This window comes from Bubalus bubalis, chromosome 4, assembly GCF_019923935.1.
Source record: "Bubalus bubalis isolate 160015118507 breed Murrah chromosome 4, NDDB_SH_1, whole genome shotgun sequence".
Lineage (NCBI taxonomy): Eukaryota > Metazoa > Chordata > Mammalia > Artiodactyla > Bovidae > Bubalus > Bubalus bubalis.
In genome coordinates, this window is record NC_059160.1 from 147,293,607 (window position 1) to 147,320,550 (window position 26,944).

Here is a 26,944-nt window from a genome sequence, read left to right on the forward strand (position 1 = left end):
AAAAGAATATATATATTCTTTACTGAATCACTTTGCTGTATATCTGAAAATAACCGACATTGTAAATCAACTACATTTCAATAAAAGTAAAAAAAATTTTTTTAAAGGCATGTCTTCAAATGATTTTAATGACATAGGAAAAGGTTCATAATAGGCTGAATTTTAAAAAGCAGAATATAGAGTTTGATCTCTGCTTTGTGATATAGATATATTTATTGGCCTATCTACAAATATATATCAGAGAAGGCAATGGCACCCCCCTCCAGTGTTCTTGCCTGGAAAATCCCATGGACAGAGGAGCCTGGTGGGCTGCAGTCCATGGGGTCGCTGAGAGTCGGACACGACTGAGCGGCTTCACTTTCACTTTTCACTTTCATGCATTGGAGAAGGAAATGGCAACCCACTCCAGTGTTCTTGCCTGGAGAATCCCAAGGACGGGGGAGCCTGGTGGGCTTCCGTCTATGGGGTCGCACAGAGTCGGACACGACTGAAGTGACTTAGCAGCTTAGCAGCTACAAGTATATATAGCGCGTATATTTATAATAATACCAAAAATGTTTCTAAGTTGCTTCTGGTCCTCCCCCAGTAAATCAGGCTCCTCCTCGCAGCCCCACCCTCATGGAGGTCTAACATATGAAACTGAATAAGAGAAGCCTGCCGACCAGAAGCCTGAACTCTGGGAACTTGTTTTGTGAAAAATGACACCGAGGGAGAGAATAATCAGAGTAGTGCCAGTAGGTGGTGTTTATAAAGTTTTTATTTTCAGTTTTCTTAAAAATAACATTTGATTTCCTTTATGCATGTGTGAAGTGTACTTGCTTTCTTAGGCTGAGTTAATAGGCAGATAAAGACAACACGAGGCAGGGTCCCCAAGTAGAGGTGGGGGGGAGGGGGTATGTGAAAGGGAGGCGGGGCACAGGGGAGAGGGTGGGTGACCCACGGGACGCTTGAGTGCCCATCAATGCACAGACACGGTCTAACACTTTGTTTTTCGATTTTTTTTAAAGACATCTAAAATTACTGAGAGATACAGTTTCAGCACTTAAATATACAGACGGAAATCCAAGCACTTGAACACAATTCTTAACTCTAAGCTCAGTTATTGCACATAACACAGTTTAAGTAGGCTTCAGGCTATAAAGCAATTTGCTCTGCTTGGGACTTCCTTGGATGTCTCGAGTCTCCTTTTGCACCCCCAGTGTCTCTTCCCTTTGACCCCTGCCAGTCCACAGCCTCATGATGATGCCAGGGGTCAGTGGATTAGCCATTCATTCTCCCCAAGGGCTGAGGGGGAGGCTTTGGTGAAATGGAGGGTCCCCAGGTTGATGCCCATGGACCCCCCACCCACTCTGGTGAAGCTGAAAGCACATGGAGCTCATGAGGGGTGAGTGGGTGGCCTGCCCAGGTGGGGTGGCATGAGGACAGACGTGTGGCCATGGCCACGTGTAGTCACAGCCCCAGGGGGTACTGGGGCACAGTCACGCCCCCTCATGCTCTCATCGGCTGTGCTTCCCTCCTCCTTCTTCCTGAGCTCCCACACCTCCTTCCCCATTGCCCTGAATCCTCTCTGAGTGGTCTCTCAAGGCACATTTGTTTGTTCTGACTCCAACCTGTCCCATTTAGACGTGACTGTCTCTCCCAGCGCCCAGGGGAAAGGAGACTGGGTGGCCAAGGGCAGCTCTAGAGCCAGGCCAGAAATTTCTTTGAAAATCTGGTTGCGCTCTTTTCAACTCAACTCAAATTCCACTGCCTGCCTAAACCAGGGGAGTGGGGACAGGACAGAGAGAGGACACAGAGAAGAGGGGTGCAGAAGAGGCTGGGTGGCAGACAGCTTGGTCAAGGGCACACATCCAAGGAGTGAGGAGGGACAGCCCTGCAGTCTTGCTCACAAGGAAACCTGCACCTTGTCTGACAGGAAGTAACCTGAAGGCCTTCAGCCCACTGGGCTCAAGCTGCTTGGTCTAACTTTGGGGGGCCTCGGTCCCAGAAAGTGGGGTGAAGCAGTATAGGGGCTTCAGACAGGGCAAGGCTGGACCCCTGAGTCCCACCAGGGTCTAGTTCAGTGTCTTTTGCTTTCTTTCTACAACATATTTACAAGGTCATAAAAACGTGCACAGCCGGAAGACCCAGAGACACGGAGAGGATGCGTGTCCCCACGAGGGGAGGGCCACTGTGAGAGGAGAGGGGCGCCCCTCCTCCACCCCAGGACGCCCCAACATCCTCAACAGCTGTGCCCAGGACACGGTTCCAGAAGTCTGAGCCAGGGCAGAGGGAGGAAACAGACAGACTCCAATCCTGTGAGAGCACAAAGTTTCAAGTAGCTCTGAGAGGGGCTGCGCTCAGAGAGCAGAGGGCTGACTGGACCGGTGTTTCCCTGAACCGAGCAGGGGAGCAGAGGGTGGGCTGGGAGGCTGGGAAGCGGGGTGGGAGACGGGCAAGGGGGATCTGGGGCAGCGCGGGACACCTTAACAGCCGGAACTGTGCTGGAGAATGAGAAGCGGTTCATGGGGCTAACTGGAGTTTCGTTATTTCCCCTCAAGGGAGGACCTAGAAGATATGAATCCCAGGGTGGAAGTAAAGAAGCCAGGGAGCCAGGCTGGGAGGCTTGCCCAGGGAACTTCACCACATGGACCCCACACCTGCCACCACCCAGCACACAGGGTGCTCCTCCTCACACGCCAGGCCCCCTTGGCTCACACACACACACACACACACACACACACTCAAACACACACACAGCACTTGCCATACACCAAAGGGCATCAGAGGCCCAAACCCAGGAAAGAAATTCTTTACCAGTGTTAGGAAATTTGCTTCAACAGGGAGAACTGGACAGAGTAGGAAAAAAACAAAACAAACCAGGGGGTACCTGCTCATCCACCCCAGCTCCCACCTGGTAAGCAGATTTGGGGAAGCACTGAGACAGGGCCTCAGATTCTGGCTACCCCAGACCCGTCCCCTCTGACTTTTCGCAGCCCTAAACACCCCAGCGCTTGAGAGGCCCTCCACTACAGCGGCCCTAGGATCCCTCATAGGGGAGGAGGGAAAAGCCCAGAAGCTGAGAGGACTGGGGCTGGAAATGGCCCAGGGGTGCCTCTCTCGGAGGAGGAGGGACGGGGAAATGTCATGGTCTCTGAGAGCAGAAGGCTGCAGCTGTCCCCTCCGTCACAGGATCTCAGGGACAATGCCTTTTGTCAGTCTGGATGGGAGGGGAGCGTTTATTAAGGGGTCAGGGAGGAGGTGGCACACACACTGGCAAGACCCAGGCTCTTTATCTGCTGCCTGATCTTTAGGTTCCTGGAGTGGGGACCCCAACCAGGGAGATGGGGAAGGTGTGCACCCCCCCACCCCAACAGGAACAGAGGGAGCTCAGCTGCACAACTACCACCCACTGCCTCCACAGAGCAGCACAGACCAGGCCCCCACCGAGAGCTGCAGGAAAGGACCCGAGCTCTTCTGACATTCAGGGTGACCCCGCCTCTACTCCTAAGAGTTCTGAGAGATCTGCAAAAGCAGCTCCCGCTGGCCCTCCCCACCCCCCTTACCCCCCGGCCCCCGCTCACGTGGCCCCCCTCACCATCCCAGCAGCCTGGCGAGTCCTTCTCCTCCCCCACCTCTCAGCCTCTGCCTGCAGCTTCTCAGCCACCACTGCTCGCCCTGGCCTGGGTTAGGAGGAGAGTCCAACAGAGGGAAAGGGCTCCCTAAGGTGGGTGCCTGACTCACCAGAGCCAAACCGGCCAGCAGACAGCTCGCTGCCCTCCCTCCCCTCTGGGACCCATCCCACCAGGCCAGGGCCTGACTCCAGAAGGGATGGGGCTGGGGGTGGGGGGAGGTGGGGTGGGGGGGGCGGGGAACAGCACGGGCAGGAGGAGGGGTCTGCTTAAGGCAAGGACAGAAAGCCAGGACCAGGAACCCCAGGGTGACAGGGCGGCTTGGATGGGGCTGGGGGGCTGGCAAGGGGGCACAGAAGCCATTCTGAATCAATTTTCACTTTGCAGGGTGTGCATATGTGTGAATGTGCGTATTTCAAAAGTAACAAATGGAAGAAAACAACTACAGGAGGCCTTAGGGGCCTTTGGGTGACCCTCTGCCACTAGCAGTGTGGACCAAGGACACATTTGTCAGTGCATGCCACACACACACACACACACACACACACACACACACACACTCTTGCATACGCAGTCATACATCCTGGCCGTGCATCCACACACGTGCCATGCGCACTCACACGTCTGGTCCTCCCCATTGGAGCCAGGGTCCTTTAGGCTGTATTTTCTGGATCCATTTGTAATCTGCTTGCTTCTGTCCAGGTCTCTGCTGCCGTGTCTCCCCGGCCATCAGCACCCTGGCTTGCCCCGGTTCCCCGTGGGCCGTCTACCAGATGTAGCCTCCATCGTCCGCCTCGCCCGCCTCGCCCTCCTCCTCCTCTGTCTCCTCGCCTGCCTCCTCCGTCTCCTTCTCCTCCTCGTCCTCCCAGCCGACACCGCTCCCGAAGTCCCCTGAGAAGCCCACGATGTCGTCTGTGAGGGGAACCAGCCAAGGGGCAGGTTAGGACCCTGCCGGCAGGGAAGCCCAGCCCAGCAAGCGGGGCCCCCGGCTGCCGGCCCCCGGCTTACCACAGTCTGGGCTCCCGTGTGTGCGGGTGCCGGTCAGCTCCAGGCCCAGCTGGTCCACACACCAGCAGTCTCCGCTGCTCTGGTCACACTGCATCTTCCGGTAGTAACCATCCTCATCACAGCTCGGGATGAAGATCCCTGGTGGGGCAGGCCCCGTAGGGTCAGAGCAGGGGCCTCAGGGTGTGGGCTCCTTTGAGAGGTGGCTCTCAGAACCTCGGACTCACAAGCACGCGGGCCCCACCAGAGCCCAGCCAGACCAGCTACCAACCACTTAACAAGCTTGGACATCCAGGGCTGGACGTCAGCATTTCTTCCAGTTCAACTGACCAGAAACAAACAAACAAAAAAGCCTTCCTTTCTAAGCCACCTGCTCAGCCCCTGCTATCCCATCTGCCTCCACGGCCCCCCAGTCCTGTAGGATGGCCAATCTGACCTCATTGTGCTGGACGCCCTGGATCCTGGGCTGCGCCTAGGCCTGCTAATGCCCAGCTTTTTCCTCCCAGCCCTCTGATTCTGACCTGCCCTCGGGGCCACCCACTTTCCTTCAGATTGCTCCTTAGTTCACTCAGTGGACTGCTGAGATCCCCACCCCGGGGCCCCAGGGATAGACAAGACTGCCCACTCTGTGGGGTGACCTGCGTAAAAGGACAGCTGCTCAGTGCACACGTTCCAGGAGCACAGACCAGAAAGGACTGCTCCCAGGAGGCAGAGACTGGCTTCCTGACAGAAGTGGCGCTACACCCAGCCCAAGGGCCACTGGGCTCTCAGTCAGTACGGCTTTGTGGGAAGTTCTAGTGTGGCTCCATGTACGCTGGTGTCACTGCTCAGTTAAATGCCAAGCTGCACTCAGGAACTGGGAGGCCCCATGGGACCTGCCTCGTGGACATCTGTCCGCTCACCCACCACGCTCAGCCAAGAGCATGAGCTTTCTGTTTCCCAAGAACGTTTCCCTGCCCTCGGCTTTGCTCCTGGCTGGCTCACTCTCATCCCCTCAGCTCTCCTCTTGGACAGCAGCACCCCAGGGAGGCCTTTGCTGACCCCTGGCTGACTTCTGTCCACTGTGCTCTCCCTTGGCACCACACGCACAGGAGCTCTTTCTGGTGTGTCAATTTGTGGCTTGTGTTTCCCCAAGTAGCCTGTGTGCTTTATGAGTCCAGGGACCGCGTCTGTCTTGCCCATCAGTTCTGATCTGCGAGGGTTCACTGCTGTCTCTCCAGAGTTGGCACTCAAGTATTTGCTGAGAACATGAGCATCTGCTGTGGGAGGGCGGGGGGGTCCTCCCTTCAGCTTTGCACACACCCTGCAGTCCACGGGGTTGCAAAGAGTTGGACACGACTGAGCGACTGAACTGAACTGACTGACTGAACTGAATTGAAAGGAGGGTTCAAGGAACTTTCCGTATTTCTACCTACAGTCCCAGCAGGAATGGGCACAAAATTAGTGCTTAAAACACACTGAGGGGCTGGTTGGGAAACCTTGCCTCACCACGAGGATAAACAGGAGAGGAATTTCCCTCTCCTGTCTTCCTAAGCCAGGGCCTCCTCTGAACTCAGCATCTTCCATGACACCCACAGGCTAGAGCCTCTGGGCCTCAGAGGTACCCTGGGGCACCTGCCTCCTCACCTGGCTTCTTCTTGGCAGCCTCCTGGATCTGGATGCGCTCCAGCTCTGCCAGGCAGGGAGGCTCTGTGGGGAGAGAAGCAGCCTCTGATGGGGGCCAGCCTGTGGTGCTGACGGGACTCACTGAGCCCCCCTACCCAAGGCTTAGAAACCAGGCAGGGGGCTCTGCAAAATTAAAACACCCGGGCTCTGACACACTGCAGACTGCGGGATGCACTGATCCCTCTAAGGTGCCCTGAAATGACAGAGGGGCTCTGCCAGGTGAGAACACCCAGGTTCCAGTTGAGAGAGGCTATTCCAAGGCTGTGGGATGGGTTGAGGCTCCCCAGGGCCCCCTGAGGGTATTGGAGACTCATGGGATAAATAAACAGGATTCAGAAGAGGAGGTGGGGGTGAATGCACAGATTCCCCAGGGTGAGAGGCCTCCAGGGCAACATAAGGCTGGAGGGAACATTCAGTGGAGGCCTGAAAATAACTGGCAGCCAAATCTAACTTGTCTGTGACCTTGAGAAGTCCCCTAGCCCTTCCCAGCATGAGGCCAGACTGGCTGTAAAATGAGATCAGCTCCCAGCTAGACGGCTGCTGTACAGAACAGAGAGCATGAGCTCCAAAGGCCTGGAGAGTAATAAGTGCTGCTGGAGCCATGCGGAGAGAGTGGAGCCTGGACAGTTAGGGACAACGAGCCTGATCAAAACATGAGACACTGCAGGGGGAGCTGTGATTTACATGGTGCTCTGCACCCAGATGTTTCTCACTGCATCTTCACAACAGTCTCTGAGGTATTGTTATCTCCCCATTCAGTCGCCCAGGGTCCCAAACCAGCTAACGGTGGAGCCCCAGCGGCAGCCTCAGCCTCGGGCCACAGATGCTGTAACACTCCCACCACACGACCACAGTGGGGACCAGGCCAAACACCAGAGGCAGAGCAGGGGCTGCCCCACCTCTGGCTGGTCAGCTGACCCCTTGGAACCTCCATTTCCCCATCGATGATGGTTACCCCTTGACCTAGGTGGTCTCTAGGTGCGTGTCCCGCTTTGGTTCAGGATATAAAAAGCTGGCAAATGACACCACATCTCTAATGATCACATGCACACCCATATTTGGGGCGTATACTATGAGATGGGTTCAAAAGTGGAATCACTGAGAAGCCAATGAAGCTTCAGCTTCAGGACCCCTTAGTCTCTTCCAAGCCCTCTGAGGGGCCCTAGAAATTTTACATTTGTAGTTTTTAATACTCTTCCTCAAAGTAGGCCTCCAAAAGTGCACAAGCTTCAGGACCCATAATATCCACTCAGGGCCTGCTGAGGAAGGGGGTCCATGTGCTGGTTCCCCTGGGCTCCAAGAGATGAGCTGCTAAAGAGTGCAGGAAGCTGGGGAGCTGGCAAGGTTCTGGGTGGTGGGAGGTGGCCAAGAGGTAGTCACCTGACTCCCAGAGGGAGCCTGGAGTGGGGGGCAGAGCCCGCATGGCAGGCAGGGGCCTGGGGAGGGGCGCACTCACTCTCCCTCCAGAAGCAGAAGCACCACTCAGCGGTGGAGACCCGGCCGTCCTTGTAGGTGTCACAGGAGTTGAAGAAGGGGCGGATGCAGACTTCGTACTTGTCCAGGTTGATGGCAGCCAGCTCTGTCTGGTCCAGGAAGAGGTCGGCACTGGTGTCCAGCTTGGAGAACATCCAGCCGATGGAGTCCTTGCAGCTGGCCCCCAGGCTCTTGTCCAGCCCTGAGGAGAAAGCCACAGTTTAGACCTGCTCGAGGTAATCACTCCATCCATCTGTCTGTCCATCCCTCCAACTCTCTGTCAGCCCCAGCTCTCTGTTCAGGGTCAGGACAGCTCAGAATCAATCCGACCACTGGGGTGAGAAACTCAAGAACAGCTGAAGGCCCACCCCTCAGCCTCTTCACAGGACCACCCAAACCAGTCAAAATCCTGTTTAGAAAGTCCTTCAGGGAAAGTAATTCCTTACCTTCCCTTGGCTGCTCATTTCAGGGTTTAGTTTCTTTCCACCCATTTTAAGGAGTTCTTCCTGTTAGCTAACTCAAACCCCTCCAGTCCAGGTGAAGCCTACCTCCCCTTGTTCTTAAGTTTAGGCTCTTTGCGGCACTCAGTGTCTGGCAGGAGGGGGAGAAATGTGGGTGCTCCCCAGTGCAGCCAACTGGCCCCAGTGCACACCCATCTCCCCACTTTCCCGCCCTCCTCCCCGGCACAGCAAGCAGCTCCCATACCGCTGGCCGGGCTGGCTCCGCTGCTGGCTGAGCCGTTCTGCTTGGAGTTCTCATGGAGGAGCTGGAACCAGTCCCGCAGCCGATCCCCCAAGTCAGCCAGGTCCTGACCGGTGCATGTCTCTGTAGTTGGCAGAACAGGGAGAAAGGAGTAGAGGGTGAAGGTGGGGTGAAGCAGCAAGCATGGTCTCTTGGCTGGGGGTGGTGCCCTACAGGCCTGGAGGCCGGGCAGTGGTTAGGAGCGCCAGGGGGAAAGGGAGCTAGAAACCAGAGGCACTCTCTCCTCCTCTCCTGTCTTCCCCTCCCCTTCACTCCCTAGGACCAAAAGCACATGGCTCCCTGTGATGAGGCCAAGCCCTCCTGCTCCATGCAAACCGGACCCTCCAGCTCCGCAGGTCCCTCAGGCCTGTTCCTGGTTTCGGTCACTTCTCCCTTCCCATTGCAAACCTCCCTTGCCCTTTCAGAGCTCTGAAGGAGGACCCCAGGAGCCCTGGCAGTAAGCCACCCCCCACCCCAAACCTGCCGTGGCCCAGCACTGGTTACCTGGTTTGCTGTCGGAGGTAGAGGTGGCGGCCTGCTCTGTGGGGCAGGGGCAGGGGCCCTCGCATCTCACTGTCAGCTGCTTGCTGCTCAGGCACGCCTGCTGCTCCAGCTTACACTGCAGGACAAGAAAGTCTGCTGGGTGATGGGGGCACTGCTGGGGGCACCCTCCAGCCTACCATGGCAGCCACATTTGCCTTCCACCTTGGAGATGGGAGGGCCAGACCTGCAAATAGCGCAGAAAGGCCCTCCCACTCCCTCTGCAGGCCACGGGTGCACACTGGTCAGAGGAAGCAGGCCCAGGAAAGCGGGAAATGAAATGCTCCCGGGATCCCCACTCTGCACCAGCCTGCCCTCTCTGCACATTTGTCCTTCCCAGGGTACCTGCATGCCCTCACTCTCAGGCACCCACCCCTCCTTGCCCTCTTGGCCTCTCCTCCCCCTCCCCACAGTCCCTTGGCCCCTGGGTAACCAGCTATGGGCCTCTCCCTCACGGCCTTCCCACAGTCACTTCCATGGGCTCTCTTGATAACAAACAGCTACTACCTACTGCTGCTGCTGCTAATTCCCTGGTCTTTAGAGCTTCCGAGAGGTTCATTTATTCCTTGCTTTTAAAGCATTTTTCTCTGGTGGTGTCTGATTTCTCCCCATGGGATGACCGCTTATGAAACTCAGGTCCTGGTAGCATCTTATAACATGATGTCACCTGGTCCCCCTCAGCTCCATGAGGGAGAAATTGTGTTTCTTGTGCTCAGCAGAGAACACGGACACTCAGAGAGGCCCAGTGACTCAGCTAAGGCCACAGGGCTGAGCTGGAATCCAGACCTTCTAATGACTTCCACCTCCGCCCTGGGCAGAGCAGGGACCCTCACACCACAGCCTCCTGCCCACACCTCGCTTTGCCCTCAGGTGGTGTGACTTGGTGTTTTCCTCCCCACCCCCACTGGCTCTGCCTGCTTCCTCTGTAACCCTCTGCCTCCTCCAGGCAGCTTCTGCCCTCTGGCTTATTCTTTCTTTCCTTCCTCTTCTCCCTGGTGACCTCATCCCCTCCCCAACTTCAATCATCACCCATAGCAGATGACTCTTAAATGTGCCTCATACCCCAAATGGGTTCCTAAGCCTAGAACCCAACTCCAGCTAACAGTGCATGCCCTCCAAACACCAAACAAGTCCTCACTGCCAGTAGGAGCATTCACAATTAGCACCTGCATTTCTATGGTACTTAAAGTCTATGCTTTCACAAATATTGTCTCATTTAACCCTTACAAAAACCCTACAATGTTGGTCTTCATTCCCCTGACCACCATTCCCTCCCACACTGTCATCTCACGAAGGATTACTTCCTCTTGTCCCAGAATGCCTGGTGCTTGCTGGTGAACCATCCTGTCCATATGGATACCCAACCACGGAAAGATGTCAACCCCCAACACCTGGATGACAGAACTCCTTTCTTCCGTTGCCCTCTATGTTTTCCTGAAGCCCTTCCCTCACCTGCTCTGACTTGTAGTTACCGGCCTCCTCCAGGCCCCACCCCTCACCTGCCCAAGGTCAGGCGCAGGGTCTCAGGCTCCTGGGTTGGTGCCGGCACTGTGGCTGGCCACACTGATGTGCTGACAAGCGCGCCTGGCCCCGCATCATTACTGGGAGCCACACAGAAGGCCTGGCTGAGTTGTTCTCTCTGCTCCCTGTGGCCCCAAGTGCACCCTCCCTCCACCCCACCTGGGACCATGGCTCCTCACCACTGAGCTGTAAGTGTGGCCATCAGAGCCGCAGACAGAGGCAAGGTGGGCCATGTGACAGGGCTTACAAACGGTGTCTTTGTTTCCATGGAGTTTCACAGCAGGCTGCTTGATCCTACAGGAGGAGTGGGATAGGAGGGTACAGGAATGGAAGCAAACATGAGAGACAGGGGAAGGGAGGGTTCAGGAGACTGCTTCCAACAAGAAGCTGCTCTTGGTGATCTACAGCATTTGCAGCTGCCTCCCTGCCCCCGCCTACCCTCCCATCACCCCCAGTCAGACCCTCCTCTCGCTCACAAAAGTGGAACCAATCAGGCAGAGCAAAGACACTCCCTGCTTCCCCTTTCCAGCAGGGCCCTCAGGTTCAACTCCAGGTTCAACTGTAAGATGTAAATGGGAGTTGTACTCGCATAAGGGGTCAGGTCAAATCAGAGGTTGCAAACTGATGGCCCAAGGGCCACTTGTGGTCTGTAGACCCGAATTTTGTTGCACCACCAAGGATTTTTGTTTTCAATTGGGTTATTTGCCAACATTTACAAAATGGAAGAGTTCACATAAAGAATCCTGGATTTCTGGCCTAGGTAAAATGAAAGATATGGGAGTCCTGGGCCCGCATTTCCATAGGGCCTGGGCCTCCCAGACTGGTTCATCACCAATGCAAGCTCTCTCTTCATGCATATACATTACCTGCCAGGCCCCTAAAGGCATCTAAGATTGCAATCCCAACTCCCCGGTCTCTGATTATATGATTAAGCAGAGAGGGGATGAAGATGAGACCTTCTTGACTGGAACCTCCTGACAGTCCCTGAGCCAGAACCACCCAATAAAACCATGTCTCGCTCCTGACCCTCAGAAACTGTACGATAACATACATTTATCCCTTCGAGCCACTAAACTTTGGGGTAGTTTGATCTGCAGCAAAAGATAATTGTTACCTAGGAGAGGATCAGTTCCGCCCTTGCTCTTTAAGCAAACCCCCTCCAGCCCTTCCACCTCCCCAAGGCCCTCACCTGTGCTCCAGCTTCTTGCGGCTGATGCACATGGCCCGCTGATAGCCCTGGGCGATGCACACTTTATGACGGCTGCACTTCACCTTCTGGCAGGGGTCCTTGGTGGTATCCAGGGCTGCAGGGGACATACAGTTAGGACACAGGCCGTCTGGGATTCAGTGTCAGAGAGCCCAGGAGCCCACAGCCCCACTTCTGAGCTGGGAAGCCCCCCCTCACTAGCAGCCCTTGATAACCATAGCTCCTCAACTTGGAAGTCTCATCTCGATCTGGGCCTGGCTCCCCAAGGAGCCTCCAAGGCCACAGTCAGGACTTGCCCTCTGGTCACAAGTCCTCATGGGTATCAGTCACCTTCCCCTGCAAGAGGGGCATGTTACCTTCATCTCCTTGCTGATTGTCCTCCCAGCTCTTGATGTAGTCATCCTAGGGAAGGACATAGTGGGTGAGGGGGAAGGAAAGGGCTAAGATTTACAACCTAGAGCCAAAGTTCAACTCCAGGGCCAACAGAGCAAGGGCCCAGGCCACTGCTTCCCCATGCCAACTGCCACTATTCTGGTGGCTTCCCAGGTGACCCTGTCTACCCAGGCCCTGCCAGCTGCCTGCCCCAGACCTTTAGCCCCTAAACCCATGTCCGGAATCCCTTCTGGCCTTATCCCTAAGTTCCTTATTTCCGACCCCCCCCCCCTCATCCCACACTGAATGCTGCAGGGAAGGAGAAATTGGGGTGAGGGTGCAAGGGAGAAGAGTGGGGTGTAGAGCTACAGATACATATGCAGGGGGGCCCCAGGCAGAACTCACCTCTACCTCCTAGGGATCGGGCAGCAGCAGCAGGCCACAGGAAATGGAGCAGGAGGAGAGAGGGACAGACGGTGATTTTAGTGTGCGGCCTATCCTCAGACCACAAGGTCTCAGGGCTCCCCAGGCCTTCATCATGTGACTGTGGGTGCTGGGCAACGATCTTTGACTGCTACGGTCCTCTGATCTCTATGACCTCCAATTGGAAGATGGTATTCCTATGTCTTTACAATAGAAAGCTTAAGACCTGGGCACACTCAGGGCTGGCCTTAGGAGCAGTAGAGGTGAGGATCAGGGCTTTGAGAACGAGGTCCCATCCTTCCACTCCAGGCCCTGAAGATGGTCCCAAAGGCCCAGCCCTGGTCCCACCACCAGGACGGATGTCTGAGGGGCCCGTACTGCCTGGGAAGGGATTCTCATGCCTCTGCCCTGGCTGTTTCAGAAACGCCTTCTCTCCTTCTGCCAGGGTCCTTTCCTGGGCAGTCGCCTCAACTGACACCTGCCCACCATGCAAGTGAGGCAGAACGGGCCTCTCCTCTGGGCTGCCTGGGGACTGTTTTTCAGTCAACATCTACCTTTCCTGCAGAACTCAAATGGTGCACTGAGAGAAAGGGGGGTCGTGGCCCCTCCTGATGGCTTTCTCAGTTCCACCATCCAGCTGCAAATCCTGACTCAGAAAATCCTGAAAAGCCCCTCTGAGGTCATCTGTCCCAGCCCCCGCTGTGTGCAGGAGAAGCCAGGAAGCCCAGAGACAAGAGAGGACCTGATCCAGGTCCCACCATCTCAAAGCCCAGGTCTCCAGGTGCCCAGCATAGAACTCTCTGCTGGATACAACACACCATTAGGGACCCAAGGCAACAGTGAGTGCTGGGTGTTCACAGGTAAAAAGGATGCTTCAATAAAGTTCACCCAATGCTAGATATCTTTTATCTGAAAATGAAGTAATAACCCACATATGTGTCCAAGCAGCCAAGTGTCCCCAGCCCTTGGATCCAGGAGCAGCAGGAGGAAGGCCACAGGAGGGGCTTCCAGGGAACCTGGCCTGGGCAGCCCCCTGGGCACTGGACAGGCCAGCCCAAGCTCCTGGCTCAGGCAGCCAACTGATTCCACAGGGCAGCTGGAGTCCTCTTGTGTCCTGCCCTGGGCAAGCTTCTACAGAGACTGCAGGGCAGCCCTCAGGGAACTACAGCATAATTCCCTGTTTGCCAGAACCAAAGGAAGCCAGCCCAGACCCAGCCCTTCTTCTCCAGGAACTCATCAGGGTGAGGGGTCCCTCCCCCGGTGTCTACTCAACCATGGATGGGAAATGAGGCTGAGCGTGGCCAAGTGGTTGAGGCTACAGTTATAAGTCGGGGCAAAGGCAGAGGCTGGTCTCCACTGAACTGGGGTCTTCTCACCGACCCCGTATTCTTTGGGAGGGGAGTGGGCATGAAGTTATTGAAAAGGACAGGGGAAGTAGCTGGTGTGAGTCACCCGCTCTCAACCAACGAGGTGTGTGTGCCACAGAACCCACCCACACCTGAACTGGACCAAGGAGGGGTGTCAGCCGAGGGCCTCGATGACCGCTCACTCCCCCTTCACTCTGGCCCTACCCTGCTGCTTTAACCTCTAACCAGGCTGTGAGCAGAAGCCTTTGGGACTCAGAACCGAGTAGGTTCTCAAAGGTCAATACCAAGAATTTCTGATTAGAAATCCAGGGGGAAGTGGGCTGGTGGAAGGCAGAGTTCTAAGAAAGGGACTTTCCCTGTCCAGTTGCTGTGTGAGAGCCCTGGTGGGGAGCCATCCCCACCCACCCCAACCTGAGCAAAGGTAGGACTCCTTCCTCTCATTCAGGATACAAGGTTTGAGCCCCTTTTGTATACAAGTGTTGTCCTGGGTTCTAGCTGAGCTCCTTGTCTCCACTGCTGTGGATGAGGTAGGGGGAGGCCTAAGTGGTTCTAGATCCCAGGGCCCTTACTCCCAGGAAAATGGGAGCAGCTAGTCAGAAAAGAGTGATGAAGAGAGGGCCCTGGAGTCACACAGAAGCCCACGTTTCCCCACCAGCACACCCTGGGCAAGCACCTTGGCCTGTTGGAGCTTAGCATCTATTTCCTGGGACCACTCAGAGATGAAAGGAGATAGGGTCTGAAAAGTGCCTGGTGTTCACAGAATACTCAACAAATAAAAGCTGTTATAGCAGAAGAGACCAGAGAATTCAGATGGAAAAATAGTGCAGGGGCAGGAAATGAGTAGGGAGAGGCTACACGAGGGGCCCCTGCAAAGTGGAGAAGAGCGCGGCCACCACTGGGAGACCAGAGACACAGGGGTGTGAGCAGGGTCACCCCCAAGGGGCCTCAGTGAGAGGGGCGATGAGGAAGTCCAGTGGGTGACATGAGAATGGCTGCTCTGGAGGCAGAGACCAGGGGCACACTTAGGAGCTCCTAAGGTCAGGTGTGGGCTGGTCCATCTATAAGGTACAAAGGAGGCATCTGTTGGCAAGTGTGAATAATGCCTTTCAAAGCAGTGGTGTCTATTTATGGTACCCAAGTGGGCTCACTAGCAATTATGAAAAACAGTCTGATAAGGGCACCGGAGACTTCTCAGGAAACAGGCCTGTTTCCATCCCGGCTCTGCTGCTGATCAACCCTGTCCTCTCCTGAGAAATCGGGATTTGGAAGCGCCCACCTCCAGTACTCTGGGGCCAGGGCCAGGCTGGAGGGCAGATAGGTCATAGGCTGAGACCCAAAGCTCTAGGCAAAGGGAAAGCGCATCTATTTCATCTGGTAGTAGAACCAGCCATGACCACCGCCACACCCAGTGATGCTCAGCACTTTGCCATGTCACCCACTGGACTTCCTCATCGCCCCTCTCACTGAGGCCCATGGGGAAAGGCTGGGATATATAAGCAGCTTATAAGTCATGGTGTTTTTAAATTAAGTCCTCTCCATGTATTTTTATGTCTGTCTTCCTTTTATTCTCAGATTCATGTGAATAGGGCAGAATTGATAGGATCAGCTCCACAAAAAAATGGAGGCTCAGAGAGGCAGGGCAATAGGCCAAGGGTCCCAAGACAGATGAAGAGCTGGGCCAGGACTTCCTATCTGGGCCCAACCCTATGACCCTAACCCTATACAGGAAAGTTTTGCTCTTAGGGGGACAAGGGGAATGGGTAGCAAGGACTTTGGACCCTCGGTTTGCTCTAAACTTGGTTCACTGTGAGTCCTCGGCAAGTCACTTGTCCTCTTGGGGTGTCTCTCAGCAACAGCTGAACATCGGAACCACCTGAGGAACTTTTTCAGCCCTCCATTGCTGGCACCACCCAAGCCCACAGGGCAGGCAGCTCTGGGCTCCCCTGGCGCTCAGCAGGCAGCTGAGTGAGCCCATGGCAACAGCCCTCAGGTGTCAGGTCCTTCCAGCTCTGACTCTTGTGTCTAATGCTCTCATTTGCTCTCAAGGTGGGCCTCAGGGAGGAAAAAGAGCAGTCATTCACTTCCTTCTGAGGACACCTCACACAAAGCAGATACTCAGGCCAACTCACTAACCCCAGGTCTCCTGACCTCCAGCTTGAAGCCTTTTCCTTTGGAAAGTGAAGAAAGTGTTAGTTTCTCAGTCCTGTCTGATTCTTTGCAACCCCATGGACTGTAGCCAGTCAGGCTCTTCTGTCCATGGGATTTTCCAGGCAAGAATACTGCAGTGGGTTGCCATTTCCTTCTCCAGGGGACCTTCCTGACCCGGGGATTGAACCCGGGTCTCCCGCATTGCAGGCAGACTCTTTACTGTCTGAGCAACCAGGGAAGTCCAAAGGGGATGCTGTGGCTGAAGTGCACATTAATTTATTCTCTCAAATCTCGTGACACCAAGCCCACTCCACCCGCTGCTCTCTCTCCAGCCTGCCCTCCCCTCCCCACACCCACTGGTGCCACCCTAGCAGCCCTGGCCTCAATTACTTCAGGGTCTCCTCTGGGCTTCCCTTGGCCCCACCCAACTCCCAAACCCCTGCAGGCACAGGGATCTTTCTAGAACATAATTCTGATCATATTTCTCCTATCTTAAAACCCTTCACTGAATATGCAACTTTCTCTCATTTTGAAAAAAAAATGTTTAAAGATGATTAGGTTAAAAAGGATTAAAATCAAAATATTAACAGTGACTTCCTCTGGGGAGAGGAATAGAGAATTTCGGTATCTTTCTGCCTTTTCATAAGTTTCCAAAATTTCTACAATGAACATGTATTAGTTTTGTAATGAAGGTGAAAAAAAAAACAATAAATATCATATTTAAAGACTCTCACAGGTTCCCAGTCACCAACAGAAGAAAGTTCACCTTCTCTCAGTCTGTTCCTGTCCCCAGGTCCTTCCAACAGATGTTTCAGTCTGGCCAGGCCTCGGCAGAGCCTTCTTCCCGCTCTGGAATGTGTTTGCATCCAGCCCCCGGAACTTCAATTCGTATTTCAAAACTCAGCTTTCAAACTTTATCCTCCCAAACCTTGCCCCATATCTAGTTTTCCTTCAGGCCGACTGTACCTAGTAGAAGTTTATTATTACTCTGGCTACATGAAGCAATGCCATAGCTTCTGACCTCTTTAGATGGCCAGTTTCTTGAGGGCAGAGACCATATGAAGTTCACCTTTCTATGCCCAGCACCTAACACATAATAAAAATACCCAAGAACAGCTAATAGTTTCTCACAAATTACCACGTGGGAGGCATTGTGCTAAACATTTCACACTCATTGGCTCATTTTACTCTTCATAAACACTTAAGGGAAAATTACTACTATTATCCTATTTCTCAGGTGGTAAAATTGAGGCTTGGAGAGGTTAAGTGACTTATGCAGAATCACACGTCAAATAGCACAGCAGAAAAGTATTAGAACTCCAAGAACTGGGATTCCAGACTCTGTGCCCCTAATCAGGACTCTCACTGTTCCTTAAATGTTAGAAAAAAAAAAGTCTCAGAACCGAACCCAGGAGGACTAACCCCAGCCCATGAGTGACTTCTCCCTCCACACCAGCTCTGTTCCAACCCCTAGGTTGGAAGTCTTGTACCAGAATGGAGGGATTGAAAGTGGTGGAGGAAGACACCTCTGAAGAAGGGCCCCCCTTCTTCAGGCATTTTCCAGAATCCCTTCACACACCCCTGGTTGGGCTGGTTTGGAGCTAACCCATCTCCTGCTTTGATCTCGGCAGCTCAGCCCGGTTGCCATGGAGACGGGGCCCACTGTGCCAAGCTGGGGGAGAAACAGTGGTGAGTGCGCAGGCCTAGCTGGGCTTAGGGGGGCACATGCTGGGTGTTTCCAAGTGCTGTTTACTTCCTGTCATTTTAATTAGCACCCGAATCACCCGCTCACTTCACAGCTTGAATTAACCCAATCTCTCCCAACCTCTCCCATCTGGTGGGGAGAACGAGATGCAGCAGTGAATCAAGCAGAAGAGCAGCGCCCCAGGGCTGAAAACCACCTGGGCGAATCTCCACCTGCCTCTCTGCAGCACAGCGTGATGGGGAGACGGACACCGCCTACCCCCGCCCTGGCATGGAATCTGGGTACCCACTTGGCCTGGCCTCTGACTGCCAACAAGATGTGGGCTGGAGAGCCTTGCTGGAGGGCCTTTGGTCTACAAAGTGAGGATGACCCTCTTGCCTTCCTCCCTGAGGTGTGGAGGGACTCAGTGTGGCTGTGAGAGCACTTTGCAAACTGTAAAGCCATACACTTTCAAAACCCACAAAACAGGAGCACTTAAGCTGGGTTCTTCGGCACATACGGGGAGTCTGGGGGACAGATGAGAGGTACTTCCCGGTCTCATAGTCACAAGGAGCCTCAAATGCAGACTTCTGACGTTGCCTCCAGCTGAGGCTCTAAGATGCGCTGACAGGGCGGAAAGAGGTGCATCGTGAGACTTTAAAGAAACCACAACGCCTGTAACCCTATTATGGCATTTCTTAATTTTTTAATAGATCAAGAACCTCTAAAAATGGAAGTGGGCCAGGCCTCTCTCAACCTTTGAAAAGCCTTGTAGCTGGCATTATTTCTGCCTCATTCCTCAGGTGAGGGAACCTCTGATGGAACCCAGTCCCCTGAGAAGGCCCAGGAGTGGGGAACTTGTGGCTGGGGGCTTCTGCTGTGCCTCCCTGCAAACCAGCAGGGAGCACAGAGGGAGGGGCCCAGAAAGGAACGAGCAGGGGTGAAGTGGGGGCCGCCTGGCTCCTCCTCAGCTGAGGCTGACACCCCCATCGCATGCCCAGGCAGAAGGCATCTTGAGGAGGCAGCGCCCTCCGCACGGAGGAGACTGAGAAGGGAGGGGGGCAGTCATTAAATATTTGCCCCTCTCTCAGAGGGAGTGGTGGAGGCTGTGTGAGGCCTGGACAAACAGACGGAGACAGGCATCTGGCAGACTCCCTGCCTCCCACCTCTCCCCTCGGAGGAATTTCCTTGGAGGACAAAAATGTGCTTATTGCTCCCTGCATGCCAGGATCTCTACCTGGCCTCAGGTATGCCTGCACCAGCCCCAACCCCACCCCCAGACTCCATAGGGCCTGAGCTCTCCACTGCTCCAGGGGCATCTCAGACCCCAGTCCTTGGGTTTCCGGTTCATGCAGTGGTCCCAGGGGTCCACAGAAGACAGAGAACAGGAGAGAGAAACAGGGGAGAGCAGGCCTGGAGTTCTGTTTTCAGGACCTCTGTTTCCTTTCTAGAACATAAGTGGGGGGCAGGATTGCAATCCAAGATTCTCTGAGGAGGCCCAGACACTGGAGCTGAGGAAGCACAGGAATGGGGTCGTAAAAGAGCACGTGGCATTGTGTCTGGTCCTTTTCTTTACCTGCAAGTGCCCAGCGCTTAATGCTGCCAAGGCTCCATGATTCTGCTGCCCAAATCTCCTAAACTGAGAACTTTGAGAAGAGCGGAAAAGGAGCCTGAACAAGTTTAGACTCTTCCATGTCCTCTAACCTGTGCAAAGGAGCCAGGGATCAGGGAAGGAGCCAGCAGCTTGCATCCAAGCAGGGGTAAGACACTGGCTGGGCCTGGCTTGTCCTTCCTGCTGTGTGCAGCTTTGACCTGTTCTCAGATGTAGGGGAAGATACTTGGAGGGGCAGGATGCCCTGTCTCGGGGAACCTGGTTGCCACCTGAGGTAGCCCTGTGCTCACCCACACACAGGTCTGATGGAGGGTGACCTGCTCTCTGGGCCCACTGAGGTGGGGGGAAATTCTGAGTCCCCTATGCACCCCCTCACCGAGGAGAAAGGAGGCTGGCTGCACCCAGGTCCAGGATGATAAACATGGGGAAAACAGGGAGGCCTGAGGGCAATCTTCCTTCCTGGCATCTTTCATTCCCTTATCGTACAAATGAATCACTGGAGTCAGTGCTGGGGTTCTAGCTTTGACTATCCCAACCATTCAGGGCCCAGAAAGGGGAAGAGAGCACCCCAAACAGTCAGCATGGCTCAGCCCAAAGCCCCACCTGAACCCATGGCGCTGCTACCGGGAGGGAAGAAGGAGGGGCTCAGAGGACACATTAGTTGAAATCCTTCCTGGCTCTCACATTCCATGGTGCATACATTTATACGGAGCACCGACTATGTGCACAGCCACATGCAATGCTCTGAGGATAGGGTGTAAGGTCACAAAGCAGTCTATCTCTAAACCCTGCCCTCAGGGACTTGCCTTGGGAGGAACGTGATACATACCAGCAGGAGGACTCTTTATAAGCCCACAGTGTAAAGGATGCAGGGAGGCAGTACCAACATGTGCCAAGTGAGTTTATGGCCAATAAATGTGGCAGGAATCCCGAGGAAGGGGCTATATTGACAACTGAACACTGGCTGAGCCCTCAGGGGATCAGAGGCTGGGACATTTCAAGAATCACATCACCCTAGCTTGAAGCTGGGCCTGGGTCTGCCCACCAAGCACAGACACATTTTCCCCGTCTACAGCACTAAAAAGACTCACGTGATACCTGCAAGGGAACCTTACACAGTGGCAACATGGCCATCCCCAGACTGGTGTTTGCCCTGGGATGCCATTAGGCTTCATTTCTCAGGTTCCTTTGTCTCTGGTTAGTACACACTCAGTGCTGATCTGGTCATAAATGCTACCCTAAAGAGCAAAAAAGAAAATCCTTTCCCTAAACCCAAAGTCTTGCTGCTCAGCTTGTAGCAAGGGTGGGGGTGGGGGGCGGTGAGAGATTCATGCAGGTGAAGGGGCTGTAGGTGGGCTCCGGAAGAAGTGCCATCTTCCTGAGTCACAGGATGACAAGGGCTGCCCATTAAACCCAGAGGAAAATCAAGGGCTGGCAAAGGGGAGTGACTCTGCCAGGGAGGAAGACAAGCCGAGAGCCCTCCCGGGGCCCCTGGGGCTCAGGGTAGGCTAGAGTTCTCCCACTCCTCCAGAGAGCCCACTGACCTTCTGGAGAATGGAGGGGTGGTGTGGGCTGGCCATCCTCTTCAGACTGCCTGGAAGTCAAGAGGAGACTAAGACAGCCTCTCCAGGCAGAGTGCTCTTCTCGCCCTCTCCTGTCCCTCTCTGCTCAGGGCCTGGAGCCCTGCTGGGTGTTCAAGAGCCCCTCATTGTGCTACACTGCTCTGGGTGATGCCAGCTCCTCCAGGGTGGGAGAGGATTCGAAACTAGGCTGGAGGAGGTGGAGGCCAGAGGGGGCCCAGCCTCCTATTCTGAAACCCCAATGATGGAATCCATTCTGACCCAGTTTGGGGTTCTTCTCACACACCCACACTTATCCACAAACACCTGTGCAGCTCAATCCCACACTTGCCCTGGTTCAGCTGTGTGAGGTGGAGAGAGGGGAGCCTCTTTGTGGCTGAAACTTGCTACTGGCCTACTTGGTGCTCATATAAACATATGAGAATATATAAGAATTCTCATATATGAGAATCACTAAGTAGCTAGCAGGTTACCACCTGGGCCAGACCCTAGGTTCATGGTGAAGTCCTGGGCTCCAGGGAGGGGCTAAGATCTGCAGTAAGTGAGTGAATTAGGGCATATACACCGGTGTTGTTCTCATGGAGATGGAGGTTGGTGTGAACCAGCCCCAGAAACACTGATCCATCTGGTGGTTTTTCTATGGGGCTGAAGTTTCTTTCTCTATTGCCTGAAATGGATGCCCTCCAGCCCTCAGACAAGATGTCTTCATGCTCAGTCTCCCAGACTGAAACTGAAGTTCAGAGAGGTTATGTGATGTACCTGGCATTGTGTGGCCAGGCAGCGGAAGAGTCAGAACCTGACCCCAGGCCTCACGCCTCTCCTAGGTGGAGAGCTGCCTCTGGAGGGTCGCTAGGCCAGGCTGGTGGCAGGCTGCCGAAGACACTGAGTGCCCTAGCCCTCCTTCCGAGGAGGCGGTGCTCCTGGCAAGGCATCCTTGAACCCATAGGACACGAGCCAGGGTAGGCTCTTCTCTTCCATCTCCACTAAGTGTTAGGCGGAAAGATCTTGAAAAGCAAAGTTGAGTTAGAGGAGCTGGGTTCAAACCCCAGCTCTGCCGCTTGCTAGTGATTTGATAGTGGATACGTTACTCAGCTTCTCAGGGCCTCCTTTTCTTGAGCCGGAAAATGGGTGGACTACAGAGTAATGGTAACCATCTCACAGGGTGCTGGCGGGGGACACGAGAGAGAACAGGGATAAAGTGCTGACTGCAGGGACTGGCAGAGGTAAACACCCCCTGCAGCCAGTGACGTGTGCCTCCCGGGTGCCCAACGCTGTGCTGGACACTCATAAATATCATTAAAATGTAACCCAAGTGGAGTACAAAGCAGAGGAGCCAAGAAGATAAAGAGGAGTCAGCACTGTCCAGCCAGCTCCTGGAGCCTGCCTGGAAGAATGCTGCGTAATGGCCTGTCTCCTCTCAAGTGTCCATCTCTATCTATGAGGCCCTGGATGCTTTGTTCCAAAGACTGCAGTAAAATCCACCCACTTCTGCAGGGAGTTAAATCGAGAGAGGGGAGCACCGGGGAGCAGGGCTCCGAAAAGTCCAGGCCTGCACAGATTGGGGCGCAGCCAGATCCCAGCTCCTCTGACTTGAAATTCCCTCCTCCCTGGAAGCAGGACACAAGGCATTAAAAGCGATCTATCCAGACACATGTGAGAGCCCCAGGCCCACTGGAGAAGAGGATTACTCTGTCAGTAAACCCTTCACAACACCCCCTACCACCCCCCACCCCTCCCAATAATCCTACTGCTCAGAGGAAGAATGCTAAGCTGAATTCCTGGCTGACCAGCTCAGACCAATTCCACACTGGAACCATGGCCATGCTTTCCTTCTCTTCTTGGTTTTCCTGACTGCTTCGACGTGATTCCCTCAATCTTCCTGCCCTCAATTTGGTCCAACCATTTAATGAGACACTGCCCCCACCCACACTCGACTCCTTGATCCTCTTCCCCAAGAATACTCCACTCTCCCTGCTTGTGTGCTTCCCTTGCACCAAGGCAGAGTGGGGGCCCTGCACCATTTTGTGACTGATAATCAACAAGATTCTGGCTCAACCTGGCAATGCCTTAGAGGTTCAAGAGAAACTCCTACCTCTCTTTTGAGGAGCCAAGGAACATAGCTTCAAGAAAGCCTGCTTGATGAAAGGTACATAAAGCCCAATGCTACTGTGCCCAACTAGAAGGCCTTCAGTCCTTAGGGTGGGAAGTGGGGCCTCTGCTAACAGAGGAGGGATGACAATGATCTGCAGTCCTGGCATGGCCCGTGTATGGTCTGCGCACCGCACAACTCACTCCAGGGGCATCATTCACATGATGGCACCCCTAGAGTTATGCAGTGCAGCGGCTCTGAGCTAGCAGCCTCCCGCATTTCTGCAGAGGCTGCCAAAGAATCCCTTCAGCCAGACCCTCCTGCCAAGCCTTCCTTGTCCTCCTTCTCTCCCTGACCCCATTCTCCTATAGCCAGGGCTACCTTAAATGGGGTTTTAGAGGAAATCTACCCTATAAAGTGCCTGAGACCCTCCAAACCATTACATGCCTTGAAGCTTTCCATGAATCCTATGGAGGCAGATCTTGCAGAATTTCATTTTGGTGCCTTTCTTCGGATGAGCATGGGAGGAAGTGGGAAGTGACTGGCACCAGTACAGGGAGACAGGTGGGCAGCCCTGTGCCAGGGGGTCATGGAGTCAGTCATTTATCCTCACCCACAGAGTTGGCTATTGGAAGTCAGAGGAAGAAGGAAGGTGGGGAGGAATCTTTTATTTTTAAACTTGTACTGCTCTGAGTAAGCATTTCTTTTCTCTCTGACCTTCACCAGTTCCATTTTAGAAAAGCAAACTGCCAGAGAGTCAGAGGGAGGCCTGGACCAGTGACACATGGATTCAGGACGGTCCAGCCTGCTGCCACCCTCTTACTGCTGTGGCCGGGCTGCTTCCCAGGCAGCGGCAGGAGACTGCAGCTAATCTGAGCTGGGCCTGCAGGGGACTCGGAAGAGGCCTTGCTGGAGTGCCAGGCTCCTGTCGCTGGACCAGCCATGGGCGGGGCAAACCTTAGGCTGGGGCCCAGGACACTCAGCCCTGAGGACCAGGCAGCCGGCGAGTCCTTCTGATGAATTACAACCCACCAGTTTGACTTTGGAGATAAACAGTCGTTTGTTTCAGGGTAACAAAAAGATGCGTATCTGCCTGCTCCCATCATTCGGCTGGTTATCACATGAAGCATGTGTGTTCTAAACGCATTGCTAAGGAACTTTTGGATGCATACAATATAAGATGAGAAAGGTCACGGTGTTATACTAGGTGGGTCTGATGTGGGAATCTAGGGAACTGAACTGGAGAAGCAAGAACTGGGGCCGTAGAAAAGGCTTCCTGGGGTTAGGGCGCTGGAGAGCACCGGGTGGTGGACACCAGCGTTCCTCTTCTCTGGAGCATCCGGGCCCATCCTCCACCTCACACCCCGCCCCCACCCTGCTCTGGGTCCCAGCCACGCCCTCTGCGCGCCCCTCCTCGCTCCTACTTCCCCTTCTGGGAACAAGGCAGTCTTCAGTTTCCCCTCTGATCTACAGGTGCCTGTAAACAAAGTGCTGCAGCGTTGCCTGCTCCTCCGCAGCCACCTCCACACCCCCTACACGGCAAAGTTCCGCACAAGGTTAAGCTGGGTTCCAGCGGGCGTATGCAAAGGGTCCCCAGACCCAGCTACTGGGCTCTCTACTCTTTTCAAGTCTACTGGGCTAGGGAGTCTTCCCTCCAGGTTGGAGGTTCAACTTCTGGGTCGTTCTACCCCATGAAAGATTGGTCCTGGAAAATTATCCTCCATTAGTGCTCGTGTCCCTCAATGGGAACCCCAGACCTGGCTCTGGCGGCCACCCAGAGGTGGCCTATGGTATTTTCACTGCCGTCACCCGCCCCCCATTACGGACGGACGGACACGCCTTTCACCATCTCGCCTTTAGGAGGATTGCTCAGAGCGCCCCCCTGACCCCAACTCAAAGCGCCAACCGTGGGCCGGTCCTTTCTGTCGCCCCCAGCCCAAAGCCCAAGATGGAAATAGAGGGCAAGCACAGGAAGATGCTGCCTTCCCCGCCGGCCCCACCCAGACCTGCCCCTTCCGCAGTGGCCCGTATGTGGAACCTGCAGCATCCACCCACCTTGGGGACACCTGGGGGTGGCTCGCCAGAAAAAAAAGAGGTCAGGGACCCATTCAAAGCCAGGGCTCCCGTCCCTCCCTGCCTGCCTCCTCCCCCTGCCCTCCGCATCTCGCACCCCTCTCCGCATCCAGCCTGCAGAGGAGAGCTGATCGCTAACGCACGCCCCCAGAGCAACTCCTCGCTCGGGGCATGTATGTATGGGACTGGGGGTCGCCAGCTCCGGGGCTGAGGGAAATATGAGGAAGGGGTTCAGGAGCCCAGTGGGTGCGCGCTGTTTACTCTCAGTGCAATTACCCGGTTGGGCTGCGGGAGCCCGTGGCTGCCATGGGCAGCCGCCACTCCTGGCCCCAGGGTCTCTGCTCCGAAGCTCCCTCCCTAACCCCCGCGCGGACCCTTGGCCCTGCAGACTCACATCTCGGAAGCGGTTCCAGTGCTTGATCTTGCCGCTGTACTGCGAGATGGACGACAGCCATTGCTCGTCCTCCATGAAATTGCCGGGGGTCTCGCCCTCCTTGAGCCCTTTGGCGTCGCCTTCGGCCAGGGCAGCTGCCGAGAGCAGCAGCAGCGGCAGCGCCAGCCGCCCGCAGCTCCGAGCGCGCATCGTGGTCTGAATTCGACCTGGAGGGTGGGGGAGTCTTGACTTCTGCAGTATTTTAATGTCCTTCTTCCCACCCCGCAGCTGGCGAGGCAAACGTCCTCGTCTTCCTCAGCCTTCCTCCTGCGGTCTGACTCCGATGACAGACGGATAGTGGGTCGCTGCTGAAATGTGACCTGGTTAGGAGATGCACTTGTCTGAAAAAAAAAAAAAACAACCCAGCGCTGGACGTGGAGAGGAGGAGAGAATCAGAGAGGCTGCGCCAGTAGGGGCCGTGTCTGTAACTGTAGCATCAGCATCACGTTTGACATCATCATACCTGGTTTTAAAAAAAAAAAAAAAAAAAGGAGGGGGTAGATTTCAAAGGGAAGCGCTTAATCGGAGCGCCAAATGCCAGTCAGCCGCTGCAGAGCCCAGCCCAGCCTAGCCCAGCCCAGCACTTAGGGAGTTGCAAACCAAGGAATCCAAATCCCAAGATGTCCCTGCTGTCTCTCCAAGGGTAGAGATCAAAATCGGTGCTGGGCCTCCTCAGGGAAGATGGGAGTGAGGAAAAGACAAAACTCTCCGGTTACAAAGCCAACCAGGCTCAGGTGTCTAAAAGGGAATCTGGCCAGACACTCTTCTCTCCCCTTGCCTCCCACCCAGATGGGCCTGCGCCACAGCCCTGACAGCTGGCTTCCTGCGAGTTATGGCTCTACAATAATGGGTGGCTTCGTTAAGACAAAAGCCATATAACAACTGGCTGCCTCAGAACTATTGCTGCCAAGCCCCACATGCTCTTTTCAAGGCAAGGCCTGAGCACTGAATAGCTGGTAAAACAGAGGCAGATGTCCTCCTCCCCAGGCAGCTGTTTAAAGGCTGTCACCCTTTTTGTTAGCTCTTCTGAGGGCAACCCTAAAAGGCAAATGTCTGGCCATTTCATCTGCCTTGAGGCTTCAAATCTGAAATAGGCACATTTGCTACGGTTCTGACTTCAAGTTGATTTTAGTAAGTCACTGGGGAAGAGGGTGTGGGGAGGCTGGTTTTTTTGAGGTGTTTTTGTTAAAATTGTGATCTTTATCACTGCCTTTAGAAATGTGTTGACTTAAAACATTTCTGGGCACAGTCCCAGGATCGGAGCAGAAATGGGGCAAGGTTTATATCACAAATAAATTGAAGAGGAAACAGATAATCTGACAGGACAAAACATATTAAACTTTTGGGACCCAAGCCCTGGATTGTTTTTATTGAAAAAACAAACAAACTTTAAAAAAAAG

The 26,944-nt window shown here is 54.5% G+C and overlaps 1 protein-coding gene across 2 annotated transcripts; it reads right to left on the reverse strand.

The window, feature by feature from the left end:
* Nucleotides 1–739: 739 nt before the first annotated feature.
* Nucleotides 740–26,944, reverse strand: SPOCK2 (SPARC (osteonectin), cwcv and kazal like domains proteoglycan 2). Of its 2 annotated transcripts, XM_006063012.4 has the most exons (11): nt 25,506–26,012; nt 12,541–12,549; nt 12,120–12,165; nt 11,746–11,860; nt 10,736–10,850; nt 9,000–9,114; nt 8,460–8,579; nt 7,738–7,956; nt 6,243–6,305; nt 4,620–4,757; nt 740–4,523 (listed from the first exon to the last, which is right to left on the reverse strand). In XM_006063012.4, the coding sequence occupies exons 1-11, from the start codon at nt 25,692–25,694 to the stop codon at nt 4,378–4,380; spliced, it is 1,275 nt and encodes a 424-aa protein (XP_006063074.2). In that variant the 5' UTR covers nt 25,695–26,012; the 3' UTR covers nt 740–4,377. The 2 variants fall into 2 exon arrangements, with proteins under 2 accessions (XP_006063074.2, XP_006063075.2); XM_006063013.4 differs by lacking the exon at nt 12,541–12,549 and having other exon boundaries at nt 25,506–26,944.

Excerpts from the sequence above, each read along its gene's own strand:
- SPOCK2 (XM_006063012.4), bottom strand. The coding sequence starts at position 25,694 with ATGCGCGCTCGGAGCTGCGGGCGGCTGGCGCTGCCGCTGCTGCTGCTC. Across the intron at positions 11,861-12,119 it reads CAATCAGCAAGGAGATGAAG|CCCTGGATACCACCAAGGAC; the intron begins GTAACATGCCCC and ends TGTCCCCTGCAG. Across the intron at positions 7,957-8,459 it reads CGGAGCCAGCCCGGCCAGCG|GGCTGGACAAGAGCCTGGGG; the intron begins GTATGGGAGCTG and ends CTTTCTCCTCAG.